An 18468-nucleotide genomic window follows, 5' to 3' on the forward strand; every position below is an offset into this window, starting at 1 on the left:
TCGATCGAACTATCTGGTCAAATTAGACTGGTATTTGCGCTTGCCTGCACTATTCGCAATTTGGGTTGGCAAATGCGTGGTGATGTGCTTGACTACTTGTGTACTACTATGCAGAAGAGCCTCGAAGCCAACTCGATGACGCCGCGACGCCCGCTCAGCGTCCTCTCCGGCAACAAGGCGAGACCGGCGCTAGAATCCCTCAAGCCCGCTCCTCCCGCCGCCCCCGCCACCCCTGCCGCGTAGGCGACCGCCGCCGAGGTCGACGCGGCGCTTGACCCCCTCCTCTTCGCCCGCACCGACCTCGCGGGCATCATCTCCCAGGTCGACCCCCCTCCAATCAGAACCCTAGCTCTCCGATCTTCATCTCCTTTGGTACTTGCTGCGTGCGTCCTTTAACTATCTGGTCAAATTAGATTGGTATTCGTGTTTACCTGCGTTATTGTCGATTTGGGTTGACGAGTTTGTGGTGATGTGTTTGAATACTTGTGTACTTGTAGTTAGTTTCATATTAGTTTCAGAAATGTAGTGCTTAAGAAACCTCCTTACTGATTATGTTGATATGTTTTTGTAGAGCTTATCTGTTTATTGTCTACTCAATTTGTGACCAGCAATTGGAATATTGCAGTTATAAAATAAGGCGAAAAAACAGAATATCTTTCAGTTCCTAAACTGGAATGTAACTCATTTGTTTGTGCACAAACAACTAGTGGCTCACTGATCCTGAATTAGTTCCAGTATGAAGGACTATATATACTTAAAAATTATTTTGAACAGTTAGTTTTTCTGTCTGTGTAACATAAACATACTCTTCTAATGTTTTCACATTCTTTTTGTTTGTCATGTTGACAAATTGGTCTCTGATGCCCTTAAATGCGAAACTCTGTCCAAAAGAGCAACACAAGAGATAGAATCATTCAATGGCTTCTTAACAGCCACTAAGGCTTCCTTCAAGGTGTGTACTGTAATCAAATCTCTCATTATCCTCTATGTATGAGCCCCTGGTATTGCAGTTCTCTTTACCATCATGCTTTTTCTTTGTAAACAGCAATGGTCTTCCAGACTGAAGCAAGCACTAGAGACTGGTCCGGTGGAAACCGAAGCTATCTCAAAAAACACATCGGGGACGTGCCTAAATACTGCTGCAAAAGGGAATGGCATGTTGATCAGCGGCAGCAGCAAGCTACCTGATACAGATCCAGTAGAGTCACCTTGTAGCAACTTTACTGAGGCCGACATGATTGTCTCACCTTCACCACTTGTCTCATGGCACACTGGATCTTGTATGGTCGAGAGCGGAAAGCAGTTGTTTCACTTGACACCATTGCCAAAAACAAAAGCATGCTCATCAAGGTGCCCAACATCAAAAACCCAAATGAAGACAGCTTCTAGCATTGACCAGTTGAATAATCTTGCCAGACCTGTTTCAAAGTCAACCATTTCTGATGATAATCATCCTGATCTAGAGCAAAGTCTGAAGGTAAAGGAATCATGGACTGGCACCATGACACCTCATGTTGCTCCAGCAAACAAGGCCTCACTAGAGGACAAGCTCGGTTCGCCTTGCACTATGTAAGGCATATGCTCTATGAACTCTAATGTAGTGCAACTGATGTGTGTACGATGAACCTGCTATTCTGTAATATGAACTTAGACCCCCTATGTATGAACCTTCATGTGTTTATGTTTATGAACCTGGTAATGGATGCATATTTATGAACCTGGACATGTGAACTTAGACCCCTATTGTATGGATTTGTTGAGCTAATGTGAGGCGTGCAAGGTGTTTACATTTTTTTTGTTTTTTAAGTATGTTGACAATGTGGTCAGATTTGTGAAGCTTGTGTATCAAATTTATTGATTATTATTGCCACTCTTCAATTATCAAAATGCTATGTTTCATTCACAAGTATATTTGTGATATTTGTGCTTTCCTTATTTGACATTATGTACATTTATTCTTTTCCTATATGGCACTACGTGTTGCTAGTACATAGAAGGGTATATATGTCATTTTAGGTGGCACTTAACACCGTTACTGCATCAAATGGACGGAATGGCCATATACAGAAGGAATTTTCAAGTTGACGTTAGATAAGGAAGTTCAAAATTTCTAGTGCCAAATACGGAAGAGCGATTTGTTTCAGTGTCAAATACAAAATTCTCTCTTTTTTCCCCTTTTCTCAGTGTGCTCATTCTTATTTTATTTTTCCTCGCTGTGCTCAACTGAAAATACAACTACTATTTTGCATTCTCTTTTTTTTATACTTATCTCATTGTGCTCATTCTCTTTTTTTTTATTTTCCCATTCTTTTTTTATACTTTTCTCATTGTGCTCATTCTCTTTTTTTTATTTTTTTTTCTCAGTGTGTTTTTCTTCTTTCCTTACTGTGTTCATTCTCTTTTTTCTTTTGTCAAAGTGCTCATTAATTCTTATTTTATTTTTTATCACTGTGCTGAACTGAAAATGCAACTACAATTTTTTTGCATTCTTTTTTTATACTTTTCTCATTGTGCTCATTCTCTTTTTATTTTATTTTATTTTTCTCACTATTCTTTTTCTATTTTTTGCAGTATGCTTGGCCAAAAATGCAACTAATAACTATTTCCCCTTTTTTATATATTTTCTAGCTGTGCTAATTATCTTTTTTTATTTTTTCTCACTTGCTCGACTGAAAGTGCAACTATCGTTTTTTTCATCAAGGATGCTTTGTGTTTTCACTCTTTTTTCATCAAGGACTTTGTTTATTTTCTTAGAATTGTAGTTAGACAACGTTTCATATTCCACTAGTGACCACGTCCAATAATTATTTCCACAAATAGCAATGAGTTGTATTGTAGTTTGCATTTAGGTACAATATATAAAGAATACTAATAGTTTTTGGATCATGAACTTATTTTTGTCTTGTCCTAGTCACATTATGTCCAGACGCTACACGCACAAAGTTTCGATCATCAGCCCCACATGGCAAGGCAAACCCTTCGAGAGATCGAGCTCTAGAGCAAGGGCCCTAGACTATCTTGAACAATAACACCTATTTTATATTTGAGTAGTATTACAACCAAAAGGTTCGATACTCATTTGATATTTTCTCCAACAACAGAACACAAAAGATAATTCTTTCTACAAATGAGTTTTCAGGAGAGAGATACTCATATTTGGGTTATGCCTCTAATGCAACCCAAAATAAGTCTTCCATATATGTACTATATTGAAGACTGATTTTAGCTGCTATCTATTTTGGGTGAGACGGAGGTCGCTCAACACGCCAGGCTTTCCCATCAACCAGCAGAATAGCAAAGAGTGCACTGTGCACAGCCTGCTGTCTCGGCCCGTCATGTATGTCGCGCTGGGCCACCGGGCCACCGCGACCAGCGGATGGAATTAATGGGCTAGCTAGTGAGTTGTAAAGAGAGACCCATGCTTTGCGCTGCATATTGCTAGGTATCGCGGCGTGATCGATGCGCCCAGTTGCTCCACTCCACGCGGTTGTCGAATTTCTTGCTCGAGAAACGGCCGTGGATGCATGAGAGAGTGATGTCGGCGAGGTGACGACGACCGATCGGCCCAGCAATGCGGCATGCATGACGATGCAACTCACCACATTCCTACTCAGTCAAAGTTACCATGTGCCGCACGCCGATCCGCGCGCTGCTAGCTAGCTGCCGGAGAGACCTACGGACGCCGGAGCCCTGAGGTTCGCATAGTTTATTAGGCCAGTGTCAATAGAGACCCTATGGACGTTCGCGCGAGGAAAAAAAACCCTATGCATATATACAACCCCGCCTAGCTCCCTATGTATATATACAACCCCACCTAGCTCCCTATGCAATTCCGTTCGGCTTGCTGAATCTTGACTGAAAAACACTGTTCTTACTGAATTGTTGTGAGAGAAAAACACTGTTACAGCTGAAAAAATAAGCCGAACAAGCCGAATATGAGGTAAGCCGAACGGGGCCTTTTTATGCTTTCAAGCAATTAATTATTGTATAAAATTATGTCCATGACAATCAACTAAAACAAATATGGTATAGTAGGAGATAACTCTCCACCCAAAATACTATTAGTTGTGCAGTGCGTAAATAATGGTCAGATCGATTTCGTTCCAAACATATATGTATATTATTATATCATCAACATGAAGATAATATCCTCGTTCCCTAGCTACTTATTTATTTTCGGCTAGCTAAATCAATACGTAAAAGAAATTATTTTATGTGGCACCAAATTAAACCGATGTGCTTGTCACCGTCCATCCAAATTAAAGTTGGTTGGCTAGTAGGCGCGTTCCACATCGCACCCATTTCTTTTTACCGCTTGTCACAAATAATATATTGTCACGTCGTGACTTACCGAGATATATACTAGCTTGAGAGATCTAGTTCAGTTGAGATGTGAGACGATGGTGTCTCACTCTTATATTACTACCACACAAGTACGCACAAGTACAAGCAAGCGAGATGCGATTCTTTTTTCCCCTGTAAAGACTTTTAACCTCGCAGTACAGAGCCCGAGGTCAAGATCAACGACGACGACGACTAGCAGTAATTAAGGCCAAGTGGAGACAACATTGACCGACTCACATGACAAGCATCCTGTAGATGTAGTACATGTGCCATCAGTACCAATCTGTACCAGAGAGCTGGGTAGCTCTGGTAAAATGTTGTACGTACATTATCAGTGCGTTTGTAGGTTGGTTTCTGGATTGATAAGTTCAGCTGATGTTGATTTGTTGTGAGAGAAAAATACTGTTGTTGACTGATAAGTCCTGACTGAAACCAACAAGCGAACAGGTTGCTAATCACTCTTGATCGTGTGGCTGCATACGTACCGATCGAGCTAGCTAGCTAGCTAGGATTCATGCATGCCTACTGTCTGCTCCACAAAATCTTCATTGTAATCCGAGGTCAATGCAGCGATAATATATACTCGATTGTGTAACACCTCTATTCTTACGCAACCACACACTACGAATCTACGACAGGGTATTGTTAGAAACAAAAAAGCATGCATGTTGGATTGGACGTACGCAACAAGTATGTCTGCAGCTTCCTGGAAGGATCCATCCAAACTGCTGCAAGCACAGGCGGACTGTACTTGTGGGCTTGTGGCAACTTGCAGTGTACACGCGGACTAAAATACGTGTGGTGTGGATCGTCAATTGTCGTCGATCACGGGCGCGTCTCGATCTCTGACCGTCGGGTTGCATTGGATCCATCCAATCAGATGCGTGCCAAGGTAGTCTTGCGGCGCCGCGAGGGTACTTCATGTTTAGTTGGAGAAACACCTACGTATCATCAGTTGAGTGAGGCCCCGTTTAGATGCGAAAATTTTTGGCTTTTGGCTACTGTAGCACTTTCGTTTGTATTTGGTAAAAATTATCCAATAATGGACTATTTAGGCTTAAAAGATCCGTCTCGCCAATTACGGGCAAACTGTGCAATTAGTTATTCTTTTTACCTACATTTAATGCTCCATACATGTGCCGTAAGATTTGATGTGACGGGGAATCTTGAAAAATTTTGGATTTTGGGTGAGATCGGCTTGAGTCCACATGCACTGAACAATGCAATCAGAGCCTGACTGTCTGAGACAACAACAGGTTTGGCAGGGTTGTATATCTGAATGTATATATAACTCGAAGAAAAACGAGTCCTATTTTTTCCTTGACAATATCAGAAGAAACAAATTGATTGAAACTCTCTACATATCTTAGGTTGGGACAATATCTGAAGTAGTTTCCACTATGTTAACTCTAACCTAAGGTCTGTAAATTTTCAGTGATACGTGATAAACTAGAAATCATGTGCGGCGTTGCCGTGCCCTGCCTTTGTCTTATGTTGTCTTCGCCAGGTAGAAATAGAACGGATTTCGTACGTACTGACGTGTACATGTACAACCTGATTAGGGCCTGTTCGTTTCTCACGGAATGGATGACTGGAATGATTTCAGCCTGGAATGCAGTGAAAATTTATGCTATTTTTCATCATCTGGAATGAATCCACACGGAATGAGGGCTAAACGAACGAGCCTTTAAGGAGACCATTCTCAAAAAAGTATGCCTAACTGCCTATATGAACTTGAAGAGAGGAAAAATAAGTTCAAAATATACGATAAGCTTAGATAGGGTAGTGATTCAGAAAAACAAGTCAAGAACTCGGTGATAACCAAAGCAGACATGTCAACATCTCATGAATCTGATTTCGTAGATGTCGCAGCAAATACACGATAGACACCAAGGGGTACCACATGGACATACACAAAGAAGTTGCTAGAGCTCCTATAATGACTGCAGCATATGCGGTGGCTACAGAATTCTTCTCTTCCAATTCTGTCCTTTGTTTAGATTGTGAAAAACAGGAAAAATCAGAACGTGCTCTTTTGGTATGTATCCCTATACTAAGTTTCAGAACTATAGAGATTGGAGAATGGGATAAGCATGATACAGGGAACTGCAGCCAGAGATACTATTTTTATTTTTACTTATTATTATTTTTTTCAATTGTTAGTTTAGCATATTAGAAGGATTCAAATAAATATGAAATGAGTTCCAATTGATTAAATTTTGGTAGGTCTTGGTGCACTTTTTTTTCTTATATAGAGAGAACAAATTTAAACGGCTTCTCTTACTGTTGCTCTATTTCTACTGCTGAGAAGGAAATTTTGGCATGCATCCCTATACGAACTGTTCGTGTGGCTGTAGTTGTAGAAAACAAAAGGATCATGCCTATAGCAGTGGCAGTGTCGTCTAAGATTCACACTCTAGCACTGTATTAAGATCTAAAGCTTTTAAAACAAAGTAAAAAATTTAACTACACAGATTAGCCAAATCATTTACAGAAGGAGAGAGATAGTAGTGCAGCTAAAATCCAAATTACGAGAAGTCGATGAGTTGAGAAAGTTATGTGGAGAGCTTTAACAATCAGCACAAAATATAGCACAACAAAGATGGAGGTATAGTAGACTTGCATTTTTTTTTGCCTGCCTTATAGTTCAGAGTCAGGATGTTGCAATGGAAGAGAATGTCTGAAATAGTATATAATGCAAATATTATATGCTTTTTGAGTTTAAATTCAAAGCTTTCAGCAGAGCCAAACATGGCTGTAATAAGGCCCTGTTCGCTTCGCTGAAAAAACAAGCCGAAACACTGTTCTGGCTGATTTGTTGTGAGAGAAAAATATTGTTCCGGCTGAAAAAACAAGTTGAAAAAGACGGATTATAAGAGAAGTGAACAAGACCGTAAAACACGTTTTTTTATTGATATTACCCATTTTTTCTCTGCTTTGATAGTTATTAGAGCTGAGTTGGACATGATAACTCAGGTACCTTTAGCATGATTTAGGATAACATCTAGCACCAAATGAACTTTGCTCCTCAGGATATACATCTGCATAGATTAGTGAAAGTGCATCTAGCCCTTTAGTGGGTTTTGGATGATTGAATGACAACGTGATTAAAGAACTAACCCGTTTGCTAAGTGTGGACAGGAAATAGGTTATCTCACAGGTACTTAATGAAAGCCAAAATGATGTGTTGTTGTATAAACAATCTAGTTCAAGCACAAGACAACAATGCAAATGGAATTCATGCAAATGCTTGTTTATTGTGGGATTTCCATATACTATGTGAAAGCAAGCTCGTGAGTATTAGTTAATGAGACATGAGGGATTGCATATGGAATGGTCTCATATTTGAAGCTTGCTAAATTAAAATGAAAAAGATGACAATACATGAATGGATGATTCAACACAAGATGTGACCTGATGGCTTGAGATGGTGAAGATAGCAAGGAAAGGCTTCGAGGTACTAAGCAAGGGTGAAGGGCAAGCGACGGCTTGGCGGCCGAAGAACCTAGCTAGGGTGAAGAAGGAAGTACTTGCATTTAGTTGAGGTACTAATCAAGCTATGATGGCCACGTTTTTGTGGAGGATCAAATCACTATTGGAGTGTTTGATGGAAGTGACTTGATGCATTTGGAGTTATTCATATTTGATGAATGGAATCAAGTCACGTGCTCAAGATGGCTATGCTCAAGTGACAAGATCAATATTGACATGTTGGCACCCTCACTTGATGAAGATTGAAAGACACGGCATCAATTTTAAAGAAGATCAACTCAAAAGGTTTAATTTCGTTTTTCTTTTGATCTTGAGTTAATAGGTATGCCGTACTATTAAGAGGGATGCAAGTTTAGGTGGTCTGAGGAAGATAGAGTGCTCAAGCATAATAATTAAATCAAAAGAGAGACACTCTAGCACTTCACGAGCACATAGAATAATTTTCTTTAACTGTCGGTGTCGGAAGTCCCGACGTAAGCCGGAACTCCCGACAGTCGGAAGTCATGACTCTTGCCGGAAGTGCTGACTCCCAGTCATAGCCTGCGTGGCGACTGTGGACGTCAGAAGTCCCGACGTGAGTCGGAACTCCCGACAGTCGGAAGTCCCGACCCAAGCCGGAAGTCCCGGCATCGATGGTTCTACTGACCTGCTGACTGTGCCCGTCGGAAGTCCCGACGTTTGTCGGAAGTTCCGACCGTCAGAAGTCCCGACGTTCGTCGGAAGTTCCAACGTTGGCTGTCTCGAGTGGACTTTGACCTCGCATGAACAGTGTTTTCTTCATACGTCGGAAGTCCCGAGATCTGCGTCGGAACTCCCGACGTAGATCTGAACGGTTAGATTTTGCCTTGGAGTATATATACCCGTCTCCTCCATTCTAACCGTTGCCCACTCATTTCATTGCAACGAACACTCGGCCAAAACAGCCCCCAAGCATTCTAGGCTCGCCACTCTTCTCTCCTTTGCCTCCAACTTCAATTCCTAAAGGGTTTGAGTGATTGGAGAGTGGATTGAGTGAGAAAAACACTTTGAGCAAGCTTGAGCACTTGATTTCTTCGTCAAGCCGGTTTGATTTGCATTTATTACTCTTAGGGATTTTCCCCTAGCCGGCGAGGCGTCGCCCAAGAGCTTCCATCTTGTGGAAGAGCCTTGGGAAGTTTGTATTACCCTTGTTTTCTAGTGAAGAAACTCAAGTGACCTTTGTGGTATCCTTGAGTGAGGCAAGGAGGTGGAAGAGACTCCGACCAAAGTGGTCACCTCAACAACGAGGACGTAGGAGCTCCTTTGTGGGGCTGCCGAACCTCGGGATAAATTCTTGTCTCCCGCGTGCTTGTTGTTGTTGTGATTTGCTCGAAATTACTTGTATTTGGTTGTCTCCCTCTCTCTAGCTATTTCTTAGGGTTTGGGACTTGATCTACGGATTGGTGGCTTATCAACGTCAAGAGTGTGACCCAACACCTTACCTTACCACTAGGAAGTGGGTTTGTAAGTTATCGGCATCACAAAGTTCATTTTAGCACTTGTAGTTCATTTCCCGTAGGGGTCGGAAGTGCTGACAGTTTGCGTTGGAAGTTCTGACTCAAACTGTTGGGACTTCTGACACGTCGGAAGTTCTGACCCAATCGTCGGGACTTCCGACACGTCGGAAGTTCTGACCCAAACGTCGGGACTTCCGACATTAACAGACTAGTGCATTTTGATTCAACTCTTTGGTTGCCGTTGTTTGGCTCCCTAGGTTTATCTAGTATCTTTTATATACTTTGTGGCTAACTTGTGAGGGGTTGTATTACTTTGATTTGGAGTTTCCATTTTGGAAACTCCTATTACTAATCGTTTCCGCTTTTAAAGGTGTTGATTTTTCAGAAACGCCTATTCACCCCCCTCTAGGCGACATCCTAGATCCTTTCAATTGGTATCAGAGCAAGGTTCTCACCTAAAGCTTCACCGCCGTGAGAAAAGGATGTTGACGCCTATCGAGTTGGAGTCGGTGCTTCTCCAAAATGATGGTTCTAACTTTCTACCTTGGTCAATTCATGTACTCAATGCTTTTAGAGATATTAGTCCTCTTGTTGAGTATATTGTGTTTGCTAGCATACCTCTTCCTATAGTTGATTGGAGCAACTATAAGAATTTATCAAAAGAGGAAGAGACATGCGTGCAACTCAATGCTCAAGCTATTAATATCATTTTGAGTACATTGAGTGCAGAGGTTCAAGATGAGGCAATATTTAATGGACAACCACCTCCAGAGAGTGCTCATCTCATTTGGACCAAACTCGTTGAGTTATATGGAAAATCCAAATGTGATGATGCACTTGAGGCCGAGTCAATGGAAAATATGTCCATTATGTCTTTATGCAGCGAAGAAGCCTCACAAGACCTCAAGAGCACCGAGCCAGAGCAAGAGGTGCAAGCCGAGGCGACTGGGCTGTCTGCAAGCACATACCGGACGTGTCCGGTATCCCTACCAGACATGTCTAGTATGGCCAAGGCAGCCGGATAGTAGACAGTCTGTGATGATGAGGCTCAAGCCCGGTGGCGGCCAAGTGATGAGTCAACCTCAGTATCTCATGATACTCATCACTTGTGTCTCATGACCAAGAAAAGCAAGAAGAAGGCTAGCAAGAAAGATCAAGCCAAGGAGATAGCACGAGTAGATGATCAAGAAGAGAGTGATATTGAAATTGAAGATAGCTACACTCTTGATCATCTAAGCAACAAAGACAAGCTCATTCTCATGAAGCTAGTTGAGAAGAATGATGAGCTAGAGGAAGAGAATGAGAAACAAGAGCAATCACTTCAAAATCAAGAAAAGTTTCTCATCTCCAAATTGCAAGAGCTAAAGGCCATAAATGAGAGGTATGAAAAATTATCAATTGAGCATGCTTTAGTTACTAACTCCTCTTCTAGTGTTTCACAACTAGAGAAGGAAAACTTTGAGCTCAAGGAAAAATTAGATGAACTCTCAAGCAAATATAATGTGCTACAAGCAAACTATGTTCATCTCAAGTGCTCTCATGAAGAATTAGTAGAATCAAGCATCATGCTTGAGGTGGCTCATGAGGTTGTGATTACAACGGTAAAATCATCTCAACCTCCTACTCACACACTCACTTGTACACAATCTCAATTGAATATTTCTTGTGCTAATGAGTGTGCTTCTCAAGCAAGCCAATCTTCGATTGAGCAAAAATTTATAGAAAACATAGAGCTCAAAGAAGAGGTGAAAAGATTAAAGAAAGATGTGATTCGATTGAAGGGTAAGGAGAAAGCACAACCTTCTCAAGATAACCGTGATAACATGATGAAGAAGCTTGAGAAGGGTTCAAACCTTGCTTCCTTCAAAACCCAACAAAGGAATCACATTTCAAGCAAGGCCAACACAACCAAGGGCAAGAAACATGGAAAAAGTATGTGCTATGGTTGTGGATTGTATGGACATGAGTGGGCTATGTGTCCACATAAGAATTGGGCCGACAAGGTTGAAGCCGCCACTCAAAAGGCTTCAATCAAGGAGGCCAAGCAAGTGAAGAGTGATGGACAAAGCGCTTGTCTCATGAGCAAGAAATTGGGGCATCCTACCAAGAAATGCCCAATATATCAAGAGTCAAGAAAGGAAGCCCAAGTTGCAACAAGAAGATGCTATGGATGCAATGAGATGGGCCACAAGGTTGATGGATGTCCATACAAGCAAAACAAGCATAGAGCAAACAAAGGTCGCATATGCTATGCTTGTGGAAGAAAGGGGCATCTAAGCTATGATTGCCCAAATGGTAACATCCCTAAGCCAAACATATTTGTTTATGATAATATGCTTAGGAAGACCACAAATAGAATTAGCACTAGCAAGGTGATGTGTTCACCACAAACTAGTACTAAGGCCATTTGGGTGCCTAAGCACTTGTTGACTAACCCAAAAGGACCCAACAAGAGTTGGGTACCAAAATGTGCTTAGGTTGATAATGTAGGTACTTGGTGGTGAGATGAAAGCTTCGGGGTGGTTGAGCAAGCAAATTGAAAATATTCACTCAATCTATCAATCAATTCTTATCATAATCTCATATATGGTTGACCCAAAGATAAATCAATGACCATATCGTTTACTTCATCTCTATCATTGGTAACAAGTACCTAAAAACCTTATAGGATAGCCACTTTGTGTTTAGTGCTCAATGGCTCACAAATAAGCATATTTGTGAAATAATCGGAAGTGACTAATTAGTTTCATTTAATAATTATCATGTTTGCCATGTGATGCTTTTAATGGCTCTCTAGTAGAGCAATGCATTTATTTAGATGCAGGCATACAAGAAGTACTAGAGCTAAAATGAAGAATTACAAGCAGCGCTTCAATTGTTTCTGTCCTGCACCTACCGGACGTGTTTGGTATGGCCAGGGCAGAAAGGAAAAGTGTTTATGTTCTTCACATGCCGGACGTGTCCGGTATGTCTACCGGACGTGTCTGGTATGGCAGGAACCAGAGCACTAATTGGGATGCAATTGAGGTTTGATCCATATGATTTCATATATCCTTAATTTGCTCAGAAGCTTGTGATCTATCAAACCTAAGTGGGTTGTGAGTATGTCTCAACAAAATTTAAATATGGCAAATTACTTTGTGTGGGTCAAAATAGAAAATTGACTCCCAAATTCTTAAAAGAATAAAGTGCTTGTTGAAAGTCATTCAAATTACTTGTGGTACTTATTTAGGGGGAGCTCAGTTTCTATTTTGCACCATTGTGGACTAACAAATTTATCTAGTATTATTTGTAGTCCTTTGGATGAAAATTGATTTGATATATGGTATGATTATTTGACAAGTGAGGTCAACATGATGTTGTCATGCCATGTATTATCTCAGTGGTGATATTGTGGGCTCAAGGCAAAGGTATGTATTTACATACATGCATTGTAAGTGCATCTAAGGCCCTTTATATGCTAGTGTGTGCATTAGTGTGATATAGGATAGATGTTTTTCAAAATCCCTAACTAGCATGTGTAGGTGGTGTGGTTTTTGAAAATCATGTGGTTTTTGGGTCTTTGTGACCTAGTCATGTCATATTGTGATTATTGCTACCCTTGGTTGATTATTTGCCTAATCACATGTGACATGGTTCTCTCAAGTCCATAAAAATCCCTATGTCCGTCTAAAATCTCTCTCAAGTTTTTGAAAATCATAAATTTGCCAAATGTTCAAAAAGGAGAAAATCAATTCTTGGCTAATTCATGTCCCCTAAGTGAGAATCCTAAGCCTATTTCAATTGATGCAAATATTATGTCTAGGAAGGTTTGTTATTGTACCTTATTGGTTAGTATTGCAAAAAATCCGCTATTCATACTAAGGCTATGCCTAAGTATGTTGCATCTAACATGAGAGGACCCAAACTAGTTTGGGGTACCATCGAAAAGTGGATGATCGTTTGTAGGTACCATGGCATTGGAGACTTGATTTAATGGAATTATTATTGTTCATCTTATGTTGAGTCAAGTATTGAAGCCTAGTGCAATTCTATCCCAATACCAAGTCAAAATTGAGTAAAGTCCATATGCTATCAACATACAAGTGTCATATTCAAGTTGTGGGAATTTATTGATATATTTGAAGGCCTGCAAATAAGTGGAGTTGAAGCCTGCAAAGATGATCATAAGCTATCAAGGTATATCTCTTGTTGATCAAAGTTTATTTGGGTGCATATGAGTTAATTGAATTGGATATATATGCATATGTTGCTTGCTATGAGATGTTTGAATGGATTAAATGCTTAAGTAATCAAGTTTGAAGTTGGTTTGATTGGATATGTTCATAAGATTTCTTCTAGTAAGTGGTTTGAATGGACATATGTCTTGTGAGAGTATTCAAACAAGTTGATTTCAAGTTTGGTTCAATTTAAAGAAAAATAGCTCAATTATTGAAATCTGTCAAATATTGAAAATCTGAGCTAGCAGTGATCATAGACATGTTTGAGTAATCAAATCTATTTGTATTGGCTTGAAATTTGGACTGCATGCTCTACACTTATGGTATTAGTTGTTGTGCAAATTTCATGAGATTTGGATAAGTGATACTTCGGATTTGGAGTAGATCTTGTCAGCTATAGTGCAATAGTTTTCAGCATGTAGCGGTGTGGAAAGATGTAAAATCTGATAGCAATATATAAGTCAAAAGAAGCTCAAATTTTTACAGCTACTATAAGACTTAGTGTGTCACATCTTCACCAAATTTCATGGTTTTTGGATATGTACTTTGGGAGATATGATTTATTCTTTGAAGAGTACAGAATCTGCCAGGAAAGTGACAATTATTGGATTGATCAAAAGTCACTTAGATTCAAAGGTCCTCAAATTAGAATCATATCTATAAGTGATTGAGGTACCTATGTTTTGGTTTTGGTTTGAGATAGAAGCATGACAAATGATGAGTACAAGACAATTTGTTTGAAGAGTGTATCTGGTACACATTTGGTACTCAAGCTAGAGATCAAGACCAAGATCAAGATAAAGATGAAGTTTAAGTTCTAGTGATAATTGGAGATCTTTTGATAGAAACAAAAGGACTTAAACAAGTAGAAAGAAAAGGACTTAAAGAAGGATTCAAAGTTATTCATCAAATTAAGTCCAACAATATGGATCAATCAAACAAAATCTTTCAAGTGGATCAAGTGATTTTCTTTCAAGTTATTTCAAGTGAGTATCAAGGATGGTTCTTTGGAGAGAGGTCACTTCGCCCTAGGCTTGGATGGCTAAAATCAAGTGGTAATCTAAAGGGACATTTGAGATACTTGGTTGAAGAAAATCAAGAGATTGGTCTAGAAAGCAAGCAACACCCAAAAGAGAACAAGTCATGAAATTTCAAGTGGTATCATGAAATTTCAAGTGGTATTACAAGTGGTGCATCTTTTAGTTCTCTCAAGCAAGCAATGATCAAAGAAGAAGCAAGCCAACCACAACAAGAAGAGTGCACTAAATCATTAGTGATTCTTAATTCATATGGGTGAAGAATAGGAATTCAAAGAATTGATATCTATTGGTCTTCACCAAGCTTATAATTGGACTTCATGGTGTTATTGGAGAAATGAATTGAAATCTATATGACTATCTTCCTCTCCAACATAGCAAAGGTATCATTGTATTGTGCATGATCATTTTTCATCCCTTACTAGTATGCGGTTAGTGCATATAGTACATGCTTATAGGATCATGCATTACAAATGAAAATTTTTAGACTCATAGAATACCACTATTGCTTGAATGATTATATAATCTAGTGGTTAGTGTATGAGTTTGTTCATGAGCTAGTAAACCAATGTACTTGATCTATTTTGAATTGCAAACAAGTGACAAGTACAACCTCTTTAAGATGACAAAGGGGGAGAGTTTAATACAAAGGGAGAGATTAGTACAAAGTTTGAACCTTAAGCACCCTTTGTGCTTTGTGTGACAGCTTGTAGCCCCTTTGTCCTTAGTATGTCATTGTTGGACCTTTGTGGTGATAGATGACAAAGGGGGAGAGAGACTGATTAAAGCTTCAGGATAGTCTCATTTGCTTATCTTTGTACCTGAAGATATGTACTGCAGGCTGTCATTTCTTGTTTTTGAGCTTCATTGATGTATCTTGGATTTGAGATAGATTGTATCATGTGAGAGATGAGACTCACTTATGCTTTATCTATGTATCTCTTGAGACATGATCTTTTTTTTTATATTTTAGTGGCTTGTGGACTTGAGAAAATGCGTAATGAGTGCTATATGTGAATTACATGTGTTATATTTATTTTCATAAGGACTATGCATGCTAGAATGAAAATATTTGATGTGATGTCTTTATATTTATTCTTTTGTGATATATCTTGTCATATGCATCATGGTTTCACTGTGTCACACACACATGCACCCCACGGATGCAATGATTTAGGGGGAGTCTCTTATATGTTTTAGTATGTGCAATTGACATTTGAGGTCATTTTGTGAATTCTAATCATAAGCACATATTAAGGGGGAGCCTCTCATAAATCATTGAACCCAAAAGTTTAAATGTTTATATCATTTTGTAAGCTTTAATCAAGTTGTCATCAATCACCAAAAAGGGGGAGATTGAAAGTGCATCTAGCCCTTTAGTGGGTTTTGGATGATTGAATGACAACGTGATTAAAGAACTAACCCGTTTGCTAAGTGTGGACAGGAAATAGGTTATCTCACAGGTACTTAATGAAAGCCAAAATGATGTGTTGTTGTATAAACAATCTAGTTCAAGCACAAGACAACAATGCAAATGGAATTCATGCAAATGCTTGTTTATTGTGGGATTTCCATATACTATGTGAAAGCAAGCTCGTGAGTATTAGTTAATGAGACATGAGGGATTGCATATGGAATGGTCTCATATTTGAAGCTTGCTAAATTAAAATGAAAAAGATGACAATACATGAATGGATGATTCAACACAAGATGTGACCTGATGGCTTGAGATGGTGAAGATAGCAAGGAAAGGCTTCGAGGTACTAAGCAAGGGTGAAGGGCAAGCGACGGCTTGGCGGCCGAAGAACCTAGCTAGGGTGAAGAAGGAAGTACTTGCATTTAGTTGAGGTACTAATCAAGCTATGATGGCCACGTTTTTGTGGAGGATCAAATCACTATTGGAGTGTTTGATGGAAGTGACTTGATGCATTTGGAGTTATTCATATTTGATGAATGGAATCAAGTCACGTGCTCAAGATGGCTATGCTCAAGTGACAAGATCAATATTGACATGTTGGCACCCTCACTTGATGAAGATTGAAAGACACGGCATCAATTTTAAAGAAGATCAACTCAAAAGGTTTAATTTCGTTTTTCTTTTGATCTTGAGTTAATAGGTATGCCGTACTATTAAGAGGGATGCAAGTTTAGGTGGTCTGAGGAAGATAGAGTGCTCAAGCATAATAATTAAATCAAAAGAGAGACACTCTAGCACTTCACGAGCACATAGAATAATTTTCTTTAACTGTCGGTGTCGGAAGTCCCGACGTAAGCCGGAACTCCCGACAGTCGGAAGTCATGACTCTTGCCGGAAGTGCTGACTCCCAGTCATAGCCTGCGTGGCGACTGTGGACGTCAGAAGTCCCGACGTGAGTCGGAACTCCCGACAGTCGGAAGTCCCGACCTAAGCCGGAAGTCCCGGCATCGATGGTTCTACTGACCTGCTGACTGTGCCCGTCGGAAGTCCCGACGTTTGTCGGAAGTTCCGACCGTCAGAAGTCCCGACGTTCGTCGGAAGTTCCAACGTTGGCTGTCTCGAGTGGACTTTGACCTCGCATGAACAGTGTTTTCTTCATACGTCGGAAGTCCCGAGATCTGCGTCGGAACTCCCGACGTAGATCTGAACGGTTAGATTTTGCCTTGGAGTATATATACCCGTCTCCTCCATTCTAACCGTTGCCCACTCATTTCATTGCAACGAACACTCGGCCAAAACAGCCCCCAAGCATTCTAGGCTCGCCACTCTTCTCTCCTTTGCCTCCAACTTCAATTCCTAAAGGGTTTGAGTGATTGGAGAGTGGATTGAGTGAGAAAAACACTTTGAGCAAGCTTGAGCACTTGATTTCTTCGTCAAGCCGGTTTGATTTGCATTTGTTACTCTTGGGGATTTTCCCCTAGCCGGCGAGGCGTCGCCCAAGAGCTTCCATCTTGTGGAAGAGCCTTGGGAAGTTTGTATTACCCTTGTTTTCTAGTGAAGAAACTCAAGTGACCTTTGTGGTATCCTTGAGTGAGGCAAGGAGGTGGAAGAGACTCCGACCAAAGTGGTCACCTCAACAACGAGGACGTAGGAGCTCCTTTGTGGGGCTGCCGAACCTCGGGATAAATTCTTGTCTCCCGCGTGCTTGTTGTTGTTGTGATTTGCTCGAAATTACTTGTATTTGGTTGTCTCCCTCTCTCTAGCTATTTCTTAGGGTTTGGGACTTGATCTACGGATTGGTGGCTTATCAACGTCAAGAGTGTGACCCAACACCTTACCTTACCACTAGGAAGTGGGTTTGTAAGTTATCGGCATCACAAAGTTCATTTTAGCACTTGTAGTTCATTTCCCGTAGGGGTCGGAAGTGCTGACAGTTTGCGTTGGAAGTTCTGACTCAAACTGTTGGGACTTCTGACACGTCGGAAGTTCTGACCCAATCGTCGGGACTTCCGACACGTCGGAAGTTCTGACCCAAACGTCGGGACTTCCGACATTAACAGACTAGTGCATTTTGATTCAACTCTTTGGTTGCCGTTGTTTGGCTCCCTAGGTTTATCTAGTATCTTTTATATACTTTGTGGCTAACTTGTGAGGGGTTGTATTACTTTGATTTGGAGTTTCCATTTTGGAAACTCATATTACTAATCGTTTCCGCTTTTAAAGGTGTTGATTTTTCAGAAACGCCTATTCACCCCCCTCTAGGCAACATTCTAGATCCTTTCAATTAGCCAAATCTTTTCTTCATATAAGCAGTGTTAAATTGGAGTATCTACTTGTATGGATTTCAGCAGTACCTTTTTTTATTTTTAGAAAATAAATAGCCAATCCAAGAGGAATAGGGATATATAGAGAAAATTATGGTGAACACTGTAACCGTAAAGAGATAGAAAACTAAAAAGTTCTATTGTGAAAGTCTAGGATTT

General features: G+C 40.2%; 1 protein-coding gene across 1 annotated transcript; it reads left to right on the forward strand.

Moving 5' to 3' along the window:
• Positions 1 to 820: 820 nt before the first annotated feature.
• Positions 821 to 1723, forward strand: LOC136518784 (uncharacterized; the record flags this gene model as incomplete). The annotated part of the gene is made up of 2 exons (XM_066512474.1): positions 821 to 952; positions 1046 to 1723. Coding segments are annotated over 2 exons (660 nt in total), but the record flags the coding sequence as incomplete, so codon positions are not given.
• Positions 1724 to 18468: the final 16745 nt, after the last annotated feature.

Source organism: Miscanthus floridulus, chromosome 17 (assembly GCF_019320115.1).
Source record: "Miscanthus floridulus cultivar M001 chromosome 17, ASM1932011v1, whole genome shotgun sequence".
NCBI lineage: Eukaryota > Viridiplantae > Streptophyta > Magnoliopsida > Poales > Poaceae > Miscanthus > Miscanthus floridulus.